This window comes from Chiloscyllium plagiosum, chromosome 2 (assembly GCF_004010195.1).
Source record: "Chiloscyllium plagiosum isolate BGI_BamShark_2017 chromosome 2, ASM401019v2, whole genome shotgun sequence".
Lineage (NCBI taxonomy): Eukaryota > Metazoa > Chordata > Chondrichthyes > Orectolobiformes > Hemiscylliidae > Chiloscyllium > Chiloscyllium plagiosum.
The window spans coordinates 108363095-108386345 of NC_057711.1; the positions used below are offsets into that span (position 1 = coordinate 108363095).

General features: G+C 39.5%; 1 protein-coding gene across 2 annotated transcripts in view; it reads left to right on the top strand.

Annotated features, from left to right (window-relative positions):
- The window catches only part of LOC122562589 (phospholipid-transporting ATPase ABCA1-like), a 115951-nt gene extending 96118 nt beyond the window's left edge, over positions 1–19833 (top strand). For both annotated transcript variants that reach the window (XM_043715556.1, XM_043715567.1), the window contains 11 exons: positions 1791–1914; positions 3218–3347; positions 3904–4024; positions 4134–4196; positions 5216–5322; positions 8139–8280; positions 9969–10103; positions 12497–12600; positions 14713–14805; positions 18098–18341; positions 18793–19833. In XM_043715556.1, coding sequence (XP_043571491.1) covers positions 1791–1914; positions 3218–3347; positions 3904–4024; positions 4134–4196; positions 5216–5322; positions 8139–8280; positions 9969–10103; positions 12497–12600; positions 14713–14805; positions 18098–18341; positions 18793–18933 — 1404 coding nt within the window. In that variant the 3' untranslated portion in view covers positions 18934–19833. The remainder of the gene's footprint in view (positions 1–1790; positions 1915–3217; positions 3348–3903; positions 4025–4133; positions 4197–5215; positions 5323–8138; positions 8281–9968; positions 10104–12496; positions 12601–14712; positions 14806–18097; positions 18342–18792) is intronic.
- Positions 19834–23251: the final 3418 nt, after the last annotated feature.

Here is a 23251-nt window from a genome sequence, read left to right on the forward strand (position 1 = left end):
CACCTTTCATTTTGATCAAAATAATATGATCATCATTAAGGGTAGGGCATTGTAAGACTAGGGGGCATACTTCTAAGGTGAGAGGAGAAAGATTTAAAAAGGATATGAGGGCCAACGTTTTGAACACAGTATGATTCATGTGCGGAATGAATTTTGAGAGGAAGTGGTGGGGTTAGGTACAGCTACAACATTTAAAAGGCATTTAGGTAAGAACATGAATAAGAAATGTTTGGAGGAATATGGACCAACCGCAGATAGGTGGGACTAGGTTATTTTGGGATTATGGTTGGCATGGACTGGTTGGGCCAAAGGGTCTATTTCCTCGCTGTACTCTATGACTTCACTTTCCTGCCTTGTTCTCTGACTGATTAAAAATATCTATCTCAGCCTTGAACATGTTTAACAATCCAGCCCATGCAGCCCTGTGTGGAAAAATATCCACAGATCCAATACCCTCTGAGACAATCTTATTTCCTTAAAAGAAATAGGGTAGAAATTCATAAGATAATTCTCTATTCAAAATCTGTGGAGCTTGTAGTTGGTTTAACAGATTATTGAGGGAGCAATATTGAAATTAGTCTGTTGCGGTTTGTGGCAGTGGTTGTGAAGACTGCAGGAGGGAGTAGTCAAGGTCAGAGGTGGCCAAGTCCACTTCATAATATCATAGGATGTAGAAGTAGAAGTAAGCCATTCAGCCCATTATGTCTCCTCTGCCAAAAAGTGCTGCAGTTCCAATTCACCTGTAGGTGTCTTCCACTCAGCCGTCTTAAATTTAACAAATGTAATAACAACCGGGACAAAACAAACTCGGGATCACTGGATTCAAAGTCCAGAGTGATAACCGTTATGCTGTTGAACTTTCTAACTTTTCACCTCCAAGAGCAGCAGTTATGGATAGAACCATACAGATGGCAGTCTAAAGCTTGTATTTGAGCCTGGTATTTTTCATTGAACAAAAACTAGTCCATGGTCATACACACATTGGATACAAGCAAGTGCTGTTTGATTCTGTTGCTGTTCAATCTGAAAGTTACAAGTGTCACTCTTTCAATTCCAGTAATTTCCTAACAATTCAAGATCATTGCTTTGAATCTGATTGACTGAAACATTGCTTTGCGTTTAAGGAGATCTGATAAGTGTATGATGGTTTTGTCTGTCTGTAGGAAAAAGTCCTTCAGTTGAAATTTCTGAGACACTGGCTTTGAGGAAGTACAGTGTCGATTTATTACAATGATACTTAGAGTCCAGAGGTTATACTCTGAGGGATTAAACAATCTGGTATTGTATTTCCTGTGATTTCAAATATTAAGGAGTGACTTAGTCAAAGGTTTAGTATATTACAAAGAACTGACAAGGAGATAGAAAATCAGTTTCTGTGAAGTGGGACATTTATGATTAGAGATCACAGTCAAAAAATAGTCAGAGGTTTTCAGGAGTGAAATTAGGAAACATATCTACATAGAACAAGTGACACAAGTTTGGAATTACTTGCACAAATCAAAGTTGATATGACATAATTTTAGATTTAAATTTGAGATAGATGGACTTTTATTACCTAAAGGTTTTAAAGGATATGGGAGGAATAAATACACAGTTAGATCACAGATCAGCCATGACCTTACTGAAAGACAAAATACTCTTAAAGAGCAGGCTGACCTCTTTCTGTTCCCATGTTGCTATGTTCTGGCATAGCAAACTAATGTGGCAATGATAATTACTGACACTGAAATCAAACTTTTGTTCAGCATTTCTTCAAATCTGTAAACCAGTTCTTTCTTGTTTTATTGCAGAAACTGAATAGCATTAACGAAGTCCTGAAATCTGTGTTCCTCATCTTTCCCCACTTCTGTTTGGGCCGTGGGTTGATTGACATGGTGAAAAATCAGGCCATGGCAGATGCCTTAGAACGATTTGGTGTGTAATAATTATTGGCTTGTCTTCTGAATTCCAAGTCCATTTCATTTTGAGAAAATCTTTGCGTTGTTGTCTTTGCACTAATGTACCCATTTTCAGTTTTGGTCTAGTATTGAAGACCAGATTGTTTATGTTACAGAATGCAACATTCATCTAAAGTGATGTGAACTAGAGTAAATGGTACCCAATTAACCTTATTGCAGTAGGAAATGTTGTAAACTTGATATTTAATTTGGCTCTAATTCGTGGATCACAAGTTGTGAGTTTAAGATCTGTCAAGCCCAGCTGTTTAGTTTTGGGTAGGATTTGTGCGTGTGCGACCTAAACCAAAGCAGAAAGCAAAACATCTGCACTTTGGTCATACCATCAATGACTCTGACAAGCTTTCACCCAAACCTCAACAGGGAGTATTCTTTTGAGATCTGTAGTGACTGAAATTCAGAATAACTTTTTTTTTTGAACTGCTGAGAACTGATGAGATGTACTAAGAGTTTGAAGAGATTTAGCTTTTCGCTGCACTCGGTAAATTGGCATTACATTGGTGTCACGAAGAGAAAAAAGGGCAATGTCTTATTACACTGGATTTCCACCATTCTTTGCATGTTGCTGAGGCTTCCCAATTCACATCAGATCCAAGGTTCCCTGTATTTGTAGAGTGAGAATGTACACTTCTAGCAAGCACAATCCAAGAATTCCCATTAAAATGAAGTAGTTGTAGTGAGGGGGTGTCGCCCTACCTTCTTTCCTTATTTTTCTCTGATTTGTGTTGGATGGCCCACTGAACCAGGAGAGGCTTTTGCCTTAGTATGATTTGCTTCCACTGTCGTGTTTATTTGTTTAGTGCTTGATTGTGGGCGGCACGGTGGCACAGTGGTTAGCACTGCTGCCTCACAGCACCTGAGACCCGGGTTCAATTCCCGCCTCAGGCGACTGACTGTGTGGAGTTTGCACGTTCTCCCCGTGTCTGCGTGGGTTTCCTCCGGGTGCTCCGGTTTCCTCCCACAGTCCAAAGATGTGCAGGTCAGGTGAATTGGCCATGCTAAATTGCCCGTAGTGTTAGGTAAGGGGTAAATGCAGGGGCATGGGTGGGTTGCGCTTCGGCGGGTTGGTGTGGACTTGTTAGGCCGAAGGGCCTGTTTCCACGCTGTAATGTAATGTAATGTAATTATGTGCATCTGTTCGTTGTGTTCGACTGATTAAGAGAGGGTGTGGCCTAAGTAAACTAAGCTACAGAAAGTGAAAGTATGCATTGTCATGGTTTTGGAGTGCACTTCATGGGGTCTCTCTCTCTCTCTTCCTGTAGGCGAGAATCGTTTTGTCTCCCCGCTTTCCTGGGATCTAGTAGGAAGGAACCTGTTTGCTATGGCTGTGGAAGGAGTGGTTTTCTTTTTCATCACTGTTCTGATTCAGTACAGATTCTTTATAAAACCAAGGTAAAGATATTGAATGTAATAGCGTTCATCAAAGAAAGGTGGGAAGAGGCATGTATAAAGCATAAACACCAACATTGGGTCAAATAATTTGTGTCTGTGCTGTAAAGTTCAGTGTAATTCTTCATATGTTACAAAGACACAGCACAGTATTGCCTCTTTCAGAGCTGCTCAATAAGCTATTACATTAAAGTAGGAATAGTTACTTTTATTGTTAATTAACTTTTTGGATCTGAGTTACTCTAATGTTGTAGCATATTAATCTCTGAATTCATGTAGTGCCTTATTATACAATACCTTGCACCTGGTAAATTAATGTTCAAGTGTGGACTGTTTTGTTGGAAAATAGAAACCATTCAACACCAGAATATCTAAAAGCATTTGTTCTACGTTTAGAGACTTTTTCGATGCACAAATGTGAGCAGCCAAAAGTAACAGGACATGAAGAACATTTTTTTCAATATTCCTATTCAATTAAAAAAATGACTGACATACTTTGTTGAGCATGGTATTAATGCACACACGAGAAGGTTAATGTATACTTATGTCCTCTGTTCAGGCCCACATCTGTAAAACTTCCAGTTCTAACTGATGAAGACGAGGATGTGGCCAAGGAAAGGCAGAGGGTCCTGAGTGGTGGATGTCAAAATGACATCCTGGAACTGAAAAGCCTGACAAAGGTGAGTTCTAAAAAGTAATTTTGATGAGTGAAGTAACACTGGGCTAACTCCCTATTGCTGCTTTTGTGTGATGTGTTGTGCCACATTAATATACATGCTTCTGTTACAGATTTACAGGATGAAAAGGAACCCTGCAGTGGACAGACTCTGTGTTGGAATTCCACCAGGAGAGGTAAGGAGGATTTAAAGATGCTATTTATAGAATCATACAACACAACATCACAAGGAAAGTCATTTGAACTTTCACCTTACTTTTTCCTCAAGTACAAGTTGTATTGTCATTTTGAAAGTTCGTTCAGAACCTGTTATATCCACCTTTCAGGTAGCATGTTTCCGATCTTAATAACCTAATAGAGCCCATTACTAGAGCCAATTAAAGTATTAATACATACAGTCCAGTGTGCAAGAGTATTGAGCAGAGTAACCCCCATAAAATTAATGAAAACTTTCAATGTAGGATACTCTCCAATTAAGATTCACTGTTTCATAAAGAATCAGGAACATCAACATGCCAACTTTATATAGTAAACTAACACAAGAAACAGAAGTGGCTTTTGAGTGGTAATATTTTTATTCTGACACAATTTGTAACAGATGACAATTATCAGAGTTTTATCTTACTGACAGAGGGACCTTCTATGGAAAACGTCCCCATTATAAGTTGGGAAGTGTCCTGATGTACATTTACATATGAACTCCAGGAATACTTTCACAGAGAAAATGATAGATCCAAACATTATAAACAGACTTAATTTTAAAGAAGATTTGAAGTTATTTGACTTTCTCCAGCCTCACAATGTCCCAAAGCACTTTACGGCCAGTGAAAATCTTTGCAATAGTCACTGTTGTGATGTAGAAATATAGTGGCCAAATTGTACAAAAGTCCTCATCTATGCCAATATGAAGATGAACAGATCATTCACTTTGGTGCCTTTGGTTTGAGGGATAGTTTTATAAACATATTTGCCAGAATATTTAAGGCATTGTCCTTTATTTTTCTCTTTGAAAGAGACAAGAAGTTAACTAAGCAATCATCTGCAAATTTTGAAACGTTCTGTTAAAAGACTGACATATATGAGGAGTCAGGAATTGTGATTGAGCTATTTAATGGGTGCCCTTTTCGTCCAATCTTTAGTCATTTTTTTTTTGAAGTGAAGAAAGTATAAAATTCTGATGTTTCTCCCTTTGCAGTGTTTTGGGCTGCTTGGGGTGAATGGTGCTGGGAAAACAACCACCTTCAAAATGTTGACCGGAGATAGTTATGTGACAGGAGGAGAAGCTTTCCTTAATGGCTACAGGTAAGACATTGAGTGGTTCATCATTTCTATATGTGGTCAAATATTTTCAGCTTTATTTTCATTTGGATAGAATCGTAGAAAATAGGAGCAGGAGTAGGCCATTCAGCCTTTTGAGCCTGTTCTATCATTCCTCATGATCCTGGCTGATCATCCAACTCAACAGCCTGTTCCCACTTCTCCCTCATACCTTTTTGATCCCTTTAGCCCCAAGTGCTTTTCAAACTTATTCTTGAAATCGTACAATGTTTTGGCCTCGCCTGCTTGCTGTGATAGTAAATTCCACAGGCTCACCCTCTGGGTGAAGAATTTTCTCCTCATCTCAATCCTAAACTCATTTTGTCAGACTGTGATCTCCTGTCATCAGGAATATTCTTCCTGTATCTGTCCTGTCTAGTCCTGTTCGAATATATTAGGTAAAAACAGGGTAAAAACAATGACTGCAGATTCTGGAAACCAGATTCTGGATTAGAGTGGTGCTGGAAAAGCACAGCAGTTCAGACAGCATCCAAGGAGCAGGAAAATCAACGTTTTGGGCAAATCAGGAATACAGGCAGAGTGCCTGAAGGGTGGAGAGATAAATAAGAGGAAGGTGGGGTGGGGAGAAAGTAGCATAGAGTACAGTAGTTGAATGGAGGTGGGGATGAAGGTGATAGGTCGGGGAGGAGTGTGGGGGACGGTAGCAAAGAGTACAATGGGTGGATGGGGGTGGGGATGAATGTATTAGGTTTCTATGAGATACTCCCTCACTCTTCTAAACTCCAGTGAATATAATCCTAACAGATTCAACCTCTCCTCATTTGTCAATCCTGCCATCCCAGGAATCAATCTCATAAACATTTGTTTTGCTCCATCAACAACTGAAAAAGGATGTTTTGTGAAAGAGACTAAAATTGCATTTAGTATTCCAGGTCTGGTCTCACCAAGGCTGTGTATAATTGCAGCAAGGCATCCCTGCTCCTGTACTCAAATCCTTTTGCTATGAAGGACAACATAGTATTTGCCTTCTTGACTACCTACTGCACCTTCAGTGACCAGTGTATGAGGACACCAAAGTCTCATTGCACATTCTCCTCTCTCAATTTATAGCCATTCAGATAATAAAACGCCTTCCTGTTTTAGTGGATAACCTCACATTTGTCTACATTATACTACATCTGCCATGCATTTGCTCACTCACTCATCTTGTCCAAATCACACAGAAACATCTCTGCATCCTCCTCACAGTTCACTCTCCCACCCAACATTTACATCTGCAAATATGGAGATATTACATTTAGCTCCCTCGTGTAAATCATTAGTAAATAATGAATAGCTGGGGTCCAGCATTAATCCCTGTGATACCCCCACAGGGTGTCTGCCTGCCATTTGGAAAAACACCATTTATTCTTTCTGTTCCTTGTCTACCAACCAGTTTTCTATTCATTAAAAGTGCACAATTCACAATCTCATATGTTTTAACTTTGCACAATAACCTCATGTGGGACATTGTCTAAAGCCTTTGAAGCTCCAAATAAACCACATCCACTAATTCCCTCAATCAAATTTATGAATTATATCCTTGAAGAATTCCAATAGATTTATTAAGCATGGTTTCCCTTTTGTTAAACTATGTTGATTCTGTTCAATCCTGCCACTGTTTTCCAAGTGTTCAGCGATTAAACTTTAAAAATGGATTCTAGCATTTTTCTTGCTCTGATTTCAGGTTGACAGGCCTATAATTCCTAAAGTTTTTTCTCTGCCTTCCTTTTTAAATAGAGGCCTTACATTAGCTATTCTCTAATCTGTAGAAACTGTTCCAGAGTCTAAAGAATCTTGGAAGATGACCCCCCATGTATCCAGTATCTCTTTATTAAGTACTCTGGGATGTAGATTATCAGGCCCTGGGGATTTATTGGCTTTCAATCCCATCAATTTTCCCAATACCATTTCCTTATTAATACTGACTTCCTTCAGTTCCTTCCTCACGCTAAACCCTGTGTTCCCAACATTTCTGGAATGTGACAACTAATTCAGAACTAAGCATGAACGGGAAAGTATAGGAAGAGGTCACTGATGCAACAGTTGCTAAGAAAGAAACTTATCACTTCAGTTTTTTAGTTGATCATTTGACACTAACTTAAATAGCAAAAATGAAAATGGAAAAAAATGTTCTCACATATCCTGTACGCTCTGTTTTGCATACCTGCAGTATATCTTGATGGATGTAGATAGATCTTCTTTTACTTATAGTTCCTGATTAAATTTATTTGAAATGTTCAGTCATGCAGCAGGTCTCTGGAAAGATATTTCAAGCTGAAACTCTGTGTCAAACTAAGGAAATAACTTTGCCTCAAGTGAGACTTTATAGCAATGCATTTCCAATTATAATAGAAACATTAATTTACAATTGGACAAGAAATATGGATGGATTGTAATTAAACTACTTACATAGCACACCTCAAATTATGCATATAGCAGCAGCATATGCATAAAGCGAGATCAGCCAAGACTTGAACACAATTGAGATGACAACATCAGTGTCAGTGATACCTCAAGGTCCTTAATAGATCCCCATGGTTCTAAACTGTTCTGAAGTTGCTGAAGAAGATTATCCTCTCAATATTTCCCTACAAGCCAGATTTGATATTTGGAAGATTGACTTTATAAGAGATTAGAAATTAATTCTCTTGTTTTTGGAATCTGCAACCATTGAATTGTTCTGTTTTATCTTACATTTTCCAATTTAAGAAAAATCCAGAGTGAATCCAGGTTTGTGGCTGAAAGTTCAAAGATGCTTCACTAAATTAAAATGTGTTGGTTTGTTCTTCCTCTTGCAGTATTTTATCTAACATGCAAGAAGTCCACCAGAACATGGGTTACTGTCCTCAGTTTGATGCCATCAATGAGCTTCTCACTGGCCGGGAACATCTAGAGCTATATGGACTCCTGCGTGGAATTCCTGAGAAAGAGATTTGCAAGGTAAAATGGATAGCATAAAAGGCACAAACAGTCTTCATTGCAATAAATGTCATTTGGGTATTCAAGGTGTCAGAAAGGTCGGCTGAGTCAACCCTATTACAAAATGTTTTTACAGTGTGGAAACAAGTCATGGTACAGACTTGTATTTATGCTCTACACAAGCCTCCTCTTTATCTCATCTAATCAGCATATCTTCTCTTTCTTTTTTCCTCATGAAGCCATCTAGATTTCCCCTAAAGTAATCCTGGCTGGTTGCCTCAACTACTCCACAGAGTAGTGGTTTTCATGTTCTAACCACATTCTGAACTCCACACATCCACATTTCTCAGTTGGATAGCAAATAGAAAGAAACAGCAAAACTTAATTTAAATTGGAGATACAGTCTAACAGTAGAGCTGCTCAGCCTATTTGTGATCAACTACCTGTACCCAGATCAATGCTTCGAAGTGAAGGGACTGTCTGCATGACCTGTACTTCTTACTTTGTTATGACATGGCCTCATTCCAGTTTTCAAATCTCTACATGGCCATTCTAGCTAGAAAGCTCAGAACTCCACACTGGTTCAATTGTGGCCTTTTGAGTATTCATCATTTCACCACCCAAACCTGTGGCGGTATTTTCAACTGTTGCTGGTCATAAGCTTAGAAATTTGTCACTTAAACTGTACTAACTTTGTATTTCTCTTTCTTCCTTTAACATGCAGCGACCCCTTTGACCAAGTTTTTGGTTATCTGTCCCAGTTTCATAATAAGTGGCACAATGTCTAATCGTGGTTCATAATACTCTGTAAACCACCTTGGGCCATTTTGTTATGTTAAGGGAATATATTGTTTCTACATGGCTTTGTATCAAATATTGCTTGGTTACACTCACATATACCATCTTAGGGTGTTTTATGATATTAAAGGTATATAAAGGCAAGTTGTTCAATTTGGCATGTACACAGGCTACATAAGATAACAGAGAGCATTTATACAGTGCCTTTAATGTTGAAAAATAACCAAAGATGCTTCACAGATGTGTAGTCAAAGAGTTGATACCAGTTCAGAGTAGGAGATATTGGGAGGGATGAATATATTTTTTAAAGAGAGCTGCCTTTAGCACAGAAATGCAATAGAAGTAATTCCAGAACATGTGGTCTAAATAGCTGAATGTGATGAATCTAGAGGTGAGTCAAAGGACTGACCAGAGGTCACAGTCAGATGAAAAGTGAGTGGGAGTGGACTGGGTTTTGGGGCTAGTGAATATCACAGAGATAAGGAATGAAGAAGAGATTTTACATTTCAGGCCATAAGGTGTGTGGGAGCCAGTGTTGGTCAACAAGGACAGGGTTGATAGATCAATGGGATATAGGATAGGAAGGCAGAGAACTAGATTAATTGATGTTTATTGAGTTCAGAGGTTGAGAGGCCAGCCAGCAAACCTTGGAAAAATTAAGGCTGGGGTAATAAAGTCTAGGATTTCAGCAGCAGACAGACTGAAGTTTAGGTAGAGTTTGGCAGTGTCAGGGAGGCAGAAGCAGCAGTCTTTGAGAATGATGTGTGGTTGGAACTCAAGAGGGTGAAAAAAGACAGAGATTGCAAATAGTGATAGTTAGCAATTTAAGCAAATTGTGCTCTGGGACTGTTTGCACTTTTCTTATGGTATCACTTCTATTTGTGACCATTGACAGTATTCCTTTCCATTAGGTTGCTGAATGGGGAATCCGAAAGCTGGGAATTATTCGATATGCAGACAAAAGGGCTGGCAACTACAGCGGTGGCAACAAGCGCAAACTCTCAACCGCTATGGCTCTGCTTGGGGGTCCTCCTGTATTATTTCTGGTGAGTGTTTAACATGCTGTGCATATACTCTGGCAAATTCTTGCACTGAATTTGGATCAAATGAGTGAAAGAAGAACATGGCAGGAAAAAAAAACACACTGTGCTTCACTGGGAATAAAAGAAGGTGAGATAGAATCACTGGGCCTCTTGTGCGATCAATTAAATCATTCCATCAAAGTGGCCTCTTAGACTGAATGGTCTCTGAGCTGTCATTCTGTCATAAGCAGCTGCAAAATTGTACTCAAACACAATGCATAACCTCATGGCCCAGCATATCCCCCACTCTACCATTACATCAAGCTAGGGGATCAACGCTGGTTCAATGAAGTGTGCAGGAGAACACTCCAGGGGCAGCACCAGCATACCTTAACCTGACGAGGCTACAACACAGAACTACTTGCATGCCATACAGCATAGCAGCAAGTAATAGAGTTAATGATTGCACAACCAAGGGATTTTGTCTAAGCACTTGGAAAAATTACCTAAGGGGCAACTTTTTCATGCAGAGGATGGTGCTTGTATGGGATGAGCTGCGAGAGGAAAAATGGTGGAGGCTGGTACAATACAGCATTTAAAAGGCATCTGGATGGGTATATGAATAGGAAGGGTTTTGAGAGATATGGGCCGGGTGCTGGCAAATAGGACTAGATTCGGTTAGGATATCTGGTCGGCATGGACAATTTGGACCAAAGAGTCTGTTTCCGTGCTGTACATCTCTATGACTATAACTCTGCAGTCCTGCCGCAATCTAATGTGAATGATGGTGGACATTAAACAACTCACAGGAGGAGGAAGCTCTACAAATAGCCCCATTATCAGTGAAGGGGAAGCTCAACAGATCAGTACAAAAGATAAAAAGGCTGACGCATTTGCAACAATCTTCAGCCAGAAGCGCTGAGTGGATGATCCACTTGTTGAAACTGAACTTGACTAACCATATAAATACAGTAATTACTAGAGCAGGTTAGAGGCTAGGAATTCTGCAGTAGGTAACTCAGCTCTCAACTCCACAAAGTTCCCGTCCCATCATTTACAAGGCACAAGTCAGGAGTGTTATGGAATACTCCATACTTGTGTGCAGCTCCAACAATAATCAGGACGCTTATCATCATCCAGAAAGGTCTACTTGATTGGCACACCATCCGCATTCCACTCACTCCAACCCAGACGCTCAGCAGCAGCAATGTGTACCATCTACAAGACACAAAGGCTCCCTAGATATCACCTCCTAAACCCATGACTACAAATATCTAGAAGGCCAAGGACAGCAGTTAGATGGAAACATCCATATCTGCAAGTTGCTCATCATTCTAGCTTGAAAATACATCACTTTCCTTCAGTGTTGCTGGGTCAAAAACCTGGAATTCTCTCTCCATCAGAAGCGTGGATCTAACTACATCACATGGATTGCAGTAGTTCAAGAAGATATCTCACCATCATCTTCTCAAGGGTAATTAGAGATGGGCAATAAATGCTGGCCCAATGAGCATTCCTCTTAAGACTGAAGAGGTCATAACAGGCTCAAAATGTTAACCCTGTTTTAACTCCACAAATGCTGCCAGACCTGCTGAGTTTTCCAGCATTTTCTGGTTTTTATTGTCTACCATCCTTACACTAGTCAAAAGTGAGGACTGCAGATGTTGGAAACCAGAGTTTAGATCAGAGTGGTGCTGGAAAAGCGCAGCAGGTCAGGGAACATCCAACGTTTCAGGCAAAAGCCCTTCCATTCCTGATGAAGGGCTTTTGCCCGAAACGTCGATTTTCCTGCTCATCGGATGCTGCCTGACCTGCTGTGCTTTTCCAGCACCACTCTGATCTAAACGATGCTGCCTGACCTGCTGCGCTTTTCCAGCACCACTCTGATCTAAACTGGGGTTTCCAACATCTGCAGTCCTCACTTTTGACTAGTGTAAGGATGGTAGACAATAAAAACCAGAAAATGCTGGAAAATTCAGCAGGTCTGGCAGCATTTGTGGAGTTAAAACAGGGTTAACATTTTGAGCCTGTTATGACATCTTCAGTCTTAAGAGGAATGCTCATTGGGCCTTATACTGCCTATGGGTTACTGTGTCTTCAGACACAGAGCAATATGGATAACTCTAACCAAGCTTTTAAATTGTCTAAATAGCCACATAGTTCTTAGAGATTGGCAATACGTACTGCTCTACAGTGGCATCAACATTCTGTGAATTATTTATTAAACAAATCCTTTGTCCCCCAAATGTCACATACATTTGATCTCCTGAAATCACCGTCTTACATATTTTAAGTATTCGTAGCCATAAATGAATTATTATTTTCCAAAAATCCTCAGTCCCTTTAGAATTAAGATAACAAATGCTTTGATCACTGTTTTAAATAGCATGCCTCTTTTTTCCTCAAACTGTTTTCAGGATGAACCCACAACAGGGATGGACCCAAAAGCTCGGAGATTTCTGTGGAACACAATTCTTAGTATTGTGAAAGAAGGGAGATCAGTGGTCTTGACGTCACACAGGTAAGTGAATGGAAAACTCCAGAGGTTTTGCATAGCCTATGAATTTGTTACAATAGAAATGTTTGGCTTATGTCCTGAATACACTGATGTGCAAACCTATTCTTGCAATGGGCACTTTGGCATCAATCCAAGGCTGTCCATCGTATTCTCATGGCCAAATTCCAGGAGATAGACAGGAATGAATTATGGATACACAGTAAAACTGCACATTGAGAGAGGATGCTAGACTATGACAGTGGCAGTGACTATGACATTTTGTTTTGATCTCACTGTGTTTTCAATAAACTAAAGGTGGCACTGTCTGGTTGGATTGTACTTGAAGCAATATACATATATATTCATGTTAGCATGAAACAATTAAGGATTTGCAATCACAGCCCCGTACAAATAAAGACATGAATCTTCCAAGGCAGCAATGCATTAATAAAATTATTTTGTACTTGCCAACTTCTCTACTCAGAGCTGAGAGCACTGAGACTTTTAGAACTTTAGTGATCTTGTTCAGATACTTCCTAGAGGTTTATTATCAATACTGGCACAAGCAGCAGAAATATTTTAATGCAGAAAGAATCAAATGTATTGCTTGGTAAAGCAGAGACTAGAGTTTTAATCATGGAAATAGGAACTATTCAGGACTATGAAGAAATTGTGCTTGAATGAGATATGACTAGCTGCTTGAACTGCCCAAAATAATCTGCTTAGTAGAGTGCATTGTAATTGGCAGACATGGTAATGGCTAATGGTTAGTACCATTTGTATCTTCTCTTATTTACATCCCAGAAAAGGTCATTTGGCTCAACTGGTCTCTGCTGGTTTTATACTCCACGGGGCTTCCACCCATGTTAATTCATTTAAATTATCAGCATATCCTTCAATTCCATTCTCCCTCATGCTTATCAATCTTTCTTTCGAATGCATCAACACAGGCTCAGTGAAGCCATGTCAGTAATTGGAATTCTAGTTATTTCCTATTATTGTAGTATTAATTTTAGTAAAAATACTGATGAAACAATAACATAAATAGAACCACTGTCAGACACTAACTATTCAGATTGAAACACTGCATTTGAATTATGATAATGAAGTAGTATTGATTCAGAGCAAACACTATAAAGCACTTCTGATTGATTTTATAAATCAGCATTTTACTTTCTAACGTGTAATTCTTCAACAGCGTTGAATTGTTTTTCCGGGGGATGGATGGAGGAAGGCTACTTAATAACAAAGGGACTCAATAAACAGCTGGAATGGATGCTGTTTCCCCATTAGTTTGTGGATTCCTTTGAGATCCATGTTAGGGTGTGCTGAGTGGGTTTGATTTAATTGGAAGTAAGCTGATCAGAAACATTAGCCATGAATATGTTGACCCCTTGTCTTTTTACAAATTGCTCTGCAAAATATAGCTTTCAAGAATATAAAGAAATGGGAGTCTGGTGAGCTCATTTGGCCAGATGAGTAGCATATGGATCAGAGAGCAACATGACAGGATCGATCCTGTTGCTGTTGAGGTAATCTCTGGGCCTGCCTCCTTATCCTACCCACATTAAAAATAATGTCACTGATGTGGTTTGGCAAATAATTGCTGAGATGATGATACAGTATTTCTATGTTAATATATTTGTGTGTGAATACAATACATAAAAGATGTATACACAAATGTAGAGATATTCTCTGTAAGCATTCATAATTTTAATCTGTCCATTGTTGGGAGCTGTGCCATCTTTACCTGTCTTCCTTCTTTTGAGATGCTCCTTAAAACCTTGCCAACCTTAAACCAAGTTTTTAATAGTCTGCCCAAATGTTTCCTTATGCTGGTCAATGTCATTTTTTTCTCCACAGCACTCCTTTATTGAGATGTCTTGCTCTGTTAATTTGTTTTTAAATACAAATACAGGTTTCTTTATATCCAGATACTGTCCAACTGAGTTAAGTCTCCAGCTGACAGATGGAAACTTTCAGCAGGCATCAGATTTAGTGTCAATTTGCGTCATTCATGAATTCACTTCAGGACTTGCATTTCAAAACAATGATTATGATGATGGCCTGGTACAAAATTTTAGATTTGCATTGAGTGAGAAAAACTTGTGACCTTTAGTGTTTATTCCCTTACAGCATGGAAGAGTGTGAGGCTTTGTGTACTCGAATGGCCATAATGGTGAATGGCAAATTTCGATGTCTTGGCAGTGTGCAGCATCTCAAAAACAGGTAAGAGTACACAGGAGAAGCTAATACCTATTAGCCCTAAAGCTGTCTGTGTGTCAGGGATGGAACCCATTTTTGTGCTGATGCTTACCCAAGGTATCATTTGCTTCTCAGTTGGTAAAGGTGGCTTGTCAGAGTAGGGGAAAGCTGAAAATACTGTCAATATTCATCAGGTTAGGCAGCACCCTTTGGAGAGGTAAACAGACTTATAGGTCTGAGACTTTTCATCATCTTGCTTGCATGAGAAAATAAATTTAACTTAATAGTTCTAAACATTGGAACTAGAGGTTGTGAAGTTTGTGATCCCCATTTTATTTGAAGGTAGGGGAACGGTGGGTCTTGTAAAATAAAATGGTTGACCTGCCAACTCTCTTCCCATCTGTTCCCAATCTGTCTGTCATATTATGGCTGGTGGGCATTGTGTCTGCAGCTTTAGGGTAAAAAGATGGGTTGGGGTTCCCTGTGTTCATTAAGGGCAATATCTGTCTCCAAAGATCACACCTTGATTTTACCCCTGCACCACTTGCCTGCTGTGCTCTGCCAGTCTGGCCTGACCAAAATCCCACACTTGCCTAAAGTCTGGGATCCATTGTTTTATTCTGGATTCTGCATAGTTTCAGCAATGGCCACTATTTGATTCTGGCACTGCTGAAACAAGAATCAATCAGATTGGTTGGCATTTCGCTCTCCAGGTTGGGACTTCCTCCAACATACAGGCTAAAGTCCAAAATCTGATCCAATAAAGACAGACCATCATCCACGGGCAGCCAGGTTTCTGGCCATTAATGTGTCTAGTCAGGGTAGGGATGGTGTGGGCATACTTTTATCCAATGTAAATTTCATCCTCTGGATTGTTGGGAACATCAAGGAATTAAATTTATCAAACACCTTAACAACAACAGCTAACGGAAATGTTTGCAGTTATACTCAATACCACTGGTTACATTTCCAAGTCTCCCAATAAGGAACATTTCCATGGCGATGTCTTAAAATGATAACAGACAGCAAAGTTGCTCAGTGGTTAGCACTACTGCCTCACAGCGCCAGGACCTGAGTTCGATTCCAGCCTCGGGCGACTGGCTGTGGAGTTTGCACATTCTCCCCGTTTCTGTGTGGGTTTCCTCCAGGTGCTCCAGTTTCCTCCCACAGTCCAAAGATGTGCAGGCTAGGTGAATTGGCCATGCTAACTTGCCCATAGTATTCGGGGATGTGTAGGTTAGGTGCATTTGTCATGAGAAATGTTGAATAATAGGGTAGGGAAATGGGTTTGGGTGGGATACTCCTCGCAGGGTTGGTGTGGACCTATTTCCACACTGTAGGGATTCTATAGAACATAGAACATTACAGCGCAGTACAGGCCCTTCGACTCTCGATGTTGCGCCGCCCTGTCATACTAATCTGAAGCCCATCCCACCTACACTATTCCATGTACATCTGTATGCCTGTCCAATGACGATTTAAATGCACTTAAACTTGGCGAATCTACTACCATTGCAGGCAAAGCATTCCATACCCTTACTACTCTCTGAGTAAAGAAACTACCTCTGACATCTGTCTTATACCTATCTTTCCTCACTCTAAAGTTGTGTCCCCTCGTGTTTGCCGTCTCCATACTTGGAAAAAGGCTCTCCCTGTTCACCCTATCTAACCCTCTGATTATCTTATATGTCTCTATTAAGTCACCTCTCAACCACCTTCTCTCTAACGAGAACAGCCTCAAGGCCCTCAGCCTTTCCTCGTAAGACATCCCTTCCATACCAGGCAACATCCTAGTAAATCTCCTCTGCACCCTTTCCAAAGCTTCCACATCCTTCTTATAATGCGGTGACCAGAACTGTACACAATACTCCAAGTGTGGCCGTACCAGAGCTTTGTACAGCTGCATCATAACCTCCTAGTTCCGGAACTCAATCCCTCTATTAATAAAGGCCAAAACACTGTATGCCTTCTTAACAACTCTGTCAATCTGGGTGGCAACTTTCAGGGATCTGTGTACATTGACACCGAGATCTCTCTGCTCATCTGCACTCCCAAGAATCTTACCATTAGCCCAGTACTTTGCATTCCAATTACTCCGTCCAAAGTGTATCACCTCACACTTGTCCACATTAAACTCCATTTGCCACCTCTCAGCCCAGCTCTGCATCCTATCTATGTCCCTCTGCAACCTACTACATTCTTCGTCACTATCCACAACTCCACCGACCTTAGTGTCGTCCGCAAATTTACTAACCCACCCGTCTAAACCCTCATCCAGGTCATTTATAAAAATGACGAACAGCAGTGGACCAAACACTGACCCTTGCAGTACGCCGCTAGTAACTGGATACCAAGATGAACATGTTCCATCAACTACAACCCTCTGTTTTCTTTCAGCAGGAGAAAGAGAAGTATCTTGTAGTGTGAAATGCCATTGCCTCTATATATAAAAATATTTTACTTGGAACATGATTTATTCATCACGGTGAAATGGACAGTCCCACAAACTGGACTCAGCAAGTAATCCCAAAAGATGTATTATTAACATTATTACATGAGGTATCCAAGATGGTAGCAGAGTGGGGCTCCTGAGCCAGAGTTCCTCCACTCCATCCATTTCTTTTGTTTTCCTCTCTTCAGTTTTTAATTACCTCCCATTCTCGGATAGCATCCGTGGCGGCATGTTGAGCCAGCACGGACTCGATGGGAAGTCCACTGGGCACTTTGTACACTTCTCACTGTATTCATGTATCCCTATACTTGAGTACATGTGATAATAAAATCTTATTCTAAGTCTAATTCTAATGAGGATTTTCCATCTAAGAAAATGCGAGTATTCCTGCATGTGGTTGAGGTGTTGCAAAATTCATGAAAAAAAGTACCATCATGCAATGGCATTTCACACTGCAAAACAGTTTTATTTCTCCTGTTATCGTAGAATCCCTACAATGTGGAACTGGTCCTTCGGCCTAACAAGTAGCATGGTAGCAATGGGATGTTGGAACTGCAAGATTAAAATGTAAAATCTGTGCCAGATACAGCAAGGATAAGTAGTAAAGATCTCTCTCTTCCCTGCCCAAACAATGGGCCTTACCTTAGATCGCAATAGCATTCCAGGTTCTTAAGGCTAGGCTCTGAGCTAGGGCACTACCTCATGATATTGTTTTAATGAGAGTCATCATTTGTGCATAGGCTTCAGACAGAAGCGTTCACAAAAGTCAGTGTTCAAAGGGTAAATTATAACAGACAGATGTACAAATTGAACCGATGTGCTCCACGGTAATCAATTCATTAACGTCAATTTTTATTTTGGCAGATTTGGAGATGGCTACACGATAATTGTGAGGATAGTTGGTCCAAACCCAGATCTGAGTCCTGTGGAGCAGTTCTTCAAGCGGGCTTTTCCTGGCAGCATTCTCAAGGAGAAGCACCGCAATATGCTGCAGTACCAGCTGCCATCCTATCAATCCTCCTTATCGAGGATCTTTAGTATTCTCTCCAGCAACAAGGAGAAACTTCAAATTGAGGACTACTCTGTTTCACAAACCACACTAGACCAAGTAAGTGACACGTTCATTGAACATTAAAGCAATTCTTGCATAACATCACTGACGTATATTGGTGGCCAGGGATTAAAATTATATTTAAAATTCTCACCCTTGCTTTCATTTCGCCCAGCTTCTCTCCTCCCTATTCTGTATCCACCCCTAGCCTCAAACTCCTTGAGATATCTCTGCTCCCTTCGACTATCTCCAATTTAATCATGCCACCATTAGTGGCTATGTTATTGCTGTCTAGGTGCTAAACTCTAGAAATCCTTCTTAAGACTCTTGCCCACCTTAAAACCAACCTCATTGTTCAAACTCCTTGCATGTCTTGATATCATACTTTGTTTTAGTATTCTGTTGTAAAGCACCTTGCTGGATATTTTCATTACATTGAAGGCACTCTGTAAATGCAGGTCCTTGTTGCTTCTGTGATCCCTAGCATTCATTATATATTTGTTTGCAGGTTTTTGTAAATTTTGCCAAGGACCAAAGTGACGATGACCTCTCGAAAGACATGTCTATTCAAAGAAATGAAACTGTCTTAGATGTTGCACTCCTGAATACATTTTTACATGACAACAGTGTGAAGGAAAGCTGTGTGTGAGCTGACAAACTGAATTTCAGACTGAAAAGGAGGTTTGCTTCGTTCAGAATGGAAACTTCTCGAGGAGAAGGAAGAGAAAAACTGGACACCTAACTCATGCCATTCAATGCAATCCAATGCAACAATTCCACTATCATATGACAAAATGGTGCCTCTGTTAGTTGTTGATGAGTACTCGAGGTTAAATGTAAAACTTGAATATAGTTGGTATTACAACATGACTTTGTGAAACTCTAGGGCTGTATTCAATACCATAAGTTATCACGAAATATCAGCAATGTGACAATCTTGCAGTTATTGATTAGTCGTGGCCAGTAATTGAGTAAGTAAATCAATAACTGACACATATATGTGTGTCAACACACTGTCCCGACTCACGTTGTGATTGAAATATACCACAGTTTGGAGTTTTCAGAATATGTAACCAGAGTCTGGGCAGATTACATTTAATAATCCGTGTGTGAGAGACTTGGTAATTTTTGAAATAAAAATTAATAAAGTAACATATTTATTTACTGATTGCCGGTGTAACCAGCTAAAAAAAAGTGTTTACATAAGTATTGTATCCCAACTTATAAAGTGAATATCTACATCGGCGCGAGAGTTTTCTAATAGTCATGTTTAAAGCTCTATTTTGGCCGTTTCATTCCAAGCACTTTATACAGATGGTTCTGGAACTTTTTTTTTTAAACTGTAATATCAATTAATCATTATTAAAGTGAATGAAAATAATTGGCAAAGCTTGATGACTAAAGGCTTGACGTATAAATTAGTAATTTTTCTTACAGAAATGTTGCAATACCAAAAAAAAGTTTGTGAGAAAGTATTATTGTGTAAATGCATTTATATATTGTTTTGAGTTTCTCATGTGTTAAGTTAGGAAATAAAATTTTGATAACATTGAAGCGTTACGTTGTGTCATTAACCCCATTTCAGACAGAGCACACCAATCTACCTTCTAGCTTAGTTCCTCACTGTCCAGAAAGAGACCCAGTTTCTTTTGAACTTGTTGACAAAGTTACTTTCAAGAGTTGTCTAGTAATTTATTCTTCTCAGAGGAACCAGTTTTTAAAAAAACATGCTTCAGTTGTTTAGAAACTTGGGTCAAATCTCAACTAAACAGTGTTAGGGTGTTGCAACTCTGGAAGGATATATTGGCCTTGGAGAGGCTGGATATGACGAATTGAGAACTAGAGGGCACTGATTCAAGATGTGTAGTGAAATAAAAATAAAGATGGTACAAAGAAAATACTTTTTTGTTTTCACATGGTAAGTGGCATTATCCAAACCATGGTGGACAGGGCTTTAATCGTAACTTTCAAATGGAAATTGACTGACTAATTATCTGGAGATTAAAAAGAGCTTGCAGGATAATGGGGAAAAGGCAAAAGATTGGAATAAGCCACGTTTCACTTGTAGAGAGCTGGCACAGATATGGTGAGCCTGTTGGCATGCTTCTGTGCTGTAACCATGGATTATTAAGCCATTCAACCGTTTAGCTCTGCCATTCAATATGATCATGCCAATCCTTTATATAAATACCATTCTCTTGTTCTCTCCCCATACCCCTTGATGCTTTTCAAAATCTAATAATGTATCGATCTCTTTCTTCAATATGTTATGTAACCTGGCATCCACAGATTCACTAGCCTTTGAGGAAGAAATATTTCCTTCTTTCAGTCCTAAATGGCCTACCTTATATCCTGAGACTGTGACCCTTGGTTCCAGACTCTCCAACTAGGGAAGACATCCTACCATCAGCTAGTCTGTCCAGCTCTTCTAAAATGTTATATATTTCAATCAGATTCCCACTCAATCCTTTAAACCTTAGTGTATACAGGCCCAATCAAACCAGTCTCTCCTCATACAACAGTTCTGACATCAGGTATCAGCCTTGTGAACTTTTTAAGTTTATTTAAGCTGTTTCCGTGATCCACAACATCACAGGTACATGGCATTGTATCTTGTTTGGAGAATAGAGCCTTAGTTATAAGAATTAAACAAATATTTTTCTGCACCTACCGGAAGCTATTTGCATTGACTGAGAGAATGCCCTTTGGTCCTAGACACACTCACAAGGGGAAACAATGCTTCCACATTTACCCTGTCAAGTCTCCTAACAATCTTTACGTTTCAATAAGGTTGCCTCTCATTCTTCTAAACTCCAGTGATTACAGGCCCAACCGACTCAACCTTTCTTCCTAAGACAGTTCCTCCATACCTGCAATCAGCATAGTGAATATTTTCTGAACTGCCTTTAACGTTAGTATGTTTTTCCTCAGGTAAGGAGCTCAGAACTGTTTGCAATATTCTACCTGTGATTTCTCTAGTGCATTGTATACTTGTAGCAAAACATCCATATTTTTGACTCTATTCCCTTCAAAATAAAGGCCAATTTTTTTTTGCCTTTGTTATTTTCTATTGAACTTTTATGCTCGCTTTTTGTGATGTATGCACAAGTACTCCCAAATTCCTGTGTGCTGTAATTTTCTGCAAGGGGAGGCAATGGTCTGGTGATATTGTTGTTGAACTGTTAATCCAGAGACCCAGGTAATGTTCTGGAGTCCCAGTTCGAACTCTACCATGGTAGATGATGGAATTTGAAATCAACAAAAATATGGAATTAAGAGTCTAATGATGACCATGAAACCATCATTGATTGCCAGAAAAACCCATCTGGTTCACTAACATCCTTCAGGGAAGGAAACTGCACCTTTACTTAGCCTGGAATACACATGACTCAGACTCAACATTGTGGTTTACTCTTAACTGCCCTCTGGGCACTTAGAGATGGGTAATAAATGCTGACCCAGCCGGTGACACCCTCATCCAGTGAATGAATAAAACAAACTTCCTCCATTTAAAGAATAGAGGAGCTGAATATTATTTGTCAAAGTACATTATAGCAGATTTTTCTACATATTTTATCTGCCCACTCACTTAAGCTGTCTGTATCCCTCTGCAGACTCTGTAATCTTCATCACTTGCCTTCTCACCTATTTTTGTGTCATCCTCAAACTTGGTTCTATACACTTTTCTCATCCAAGTCATTAATATACAGTAATTCATTGATCCATATGGCACTACACTTCTTACAGGTTACCACCCTAACAATGTCCACCTTATCCCAACTTTCTCTCTTCTGTGAGTGAGCCAATCCTTTATCAATACTATCTCAACATTAAAGGTTCTTATCTTAAGATGTGGTAACTTATCAAAAGCCTTCTGAAAGTCCAAATGTATTGCACCCACTTCTCTTTTACCTATCCTGCTTATTATCTCCTCAAACAATTTTACATTTGCCAGACATGATTACCCCTTTGTGAAGCCATGCTGAGTCTGCTCGATCATAATATTAATTTCTGCTATTACACCCTTTAGAACTGTCTCAAAACTTTTTCCAATAACAAAAAAGTTAAGCAACTAACCCGTATTTATTTGTTTTACTTTGTCTCCTATTTTTATAAGGCAAGCATTACTTTAGTGGTTTTTCAATCCCCTGGAACTTTTCCAGAACCAGAGGATTCTTAAATTACTAACAGTGCATCCATGATCTCTGTAGCTATTTCTCTTTAAATATCCTTGGAATGCATCCCATCAGGTCCAGGGGATTTATGGGTATTTGGCCCTATTATTTTCATGAGCGCTTTTTCTCTAGTAATAATTATTGTATTTACTTCCTCTCTTCCTTTGCCTCTTGGCTATTTACTAATATTGGAATGCTATTAGATTACTTTCAAAAAACGTATTCAACCCCTCTGCTGTTTTCCGGTTCCCCATAATTATTTCCCTAGCCTTGTTCTCAACGGGGCCTATGTTAGTTTTAAATATATAAAAAGGAAGAGAGAAGCTAAAGAAGCTCTTGTTGTCTTTCTTGATATAACTTGCAGGTTTATCCTCAAAAGGATATCTTCTCCCTCTTGATTGTTTTTTGGTCATCTATTGTTGGTATTTAGAAGTTTCCCAATCCTCTGATTTACCACTAATGTTTGCCATATCATGTGTTTCTTTTCAATTTGATTCTATCAGTCTCTTCCCTGTCTTATCCCTTTCCTAGAATCCTTCCTTCTCATTGGGATATATTTTGAAGGAGTTATGAACTATTTTCTTAATCATCTGCCATTTATTCTTAAATGTATTTGTTGCTAAAACTCCTCTCCCATCCACTCTACCTGGCTCTGCCCTTATTTCTTAATTATAGTTACTTAAGCTTAGCACATTTGTTTCTGATCAAAGTCTTCCTCTCAAACTGAATGCTGTATTTTACCATGCTTTAATTACTAACTTCCTGCAGCTTCCTCATATACAACCCCAGCCA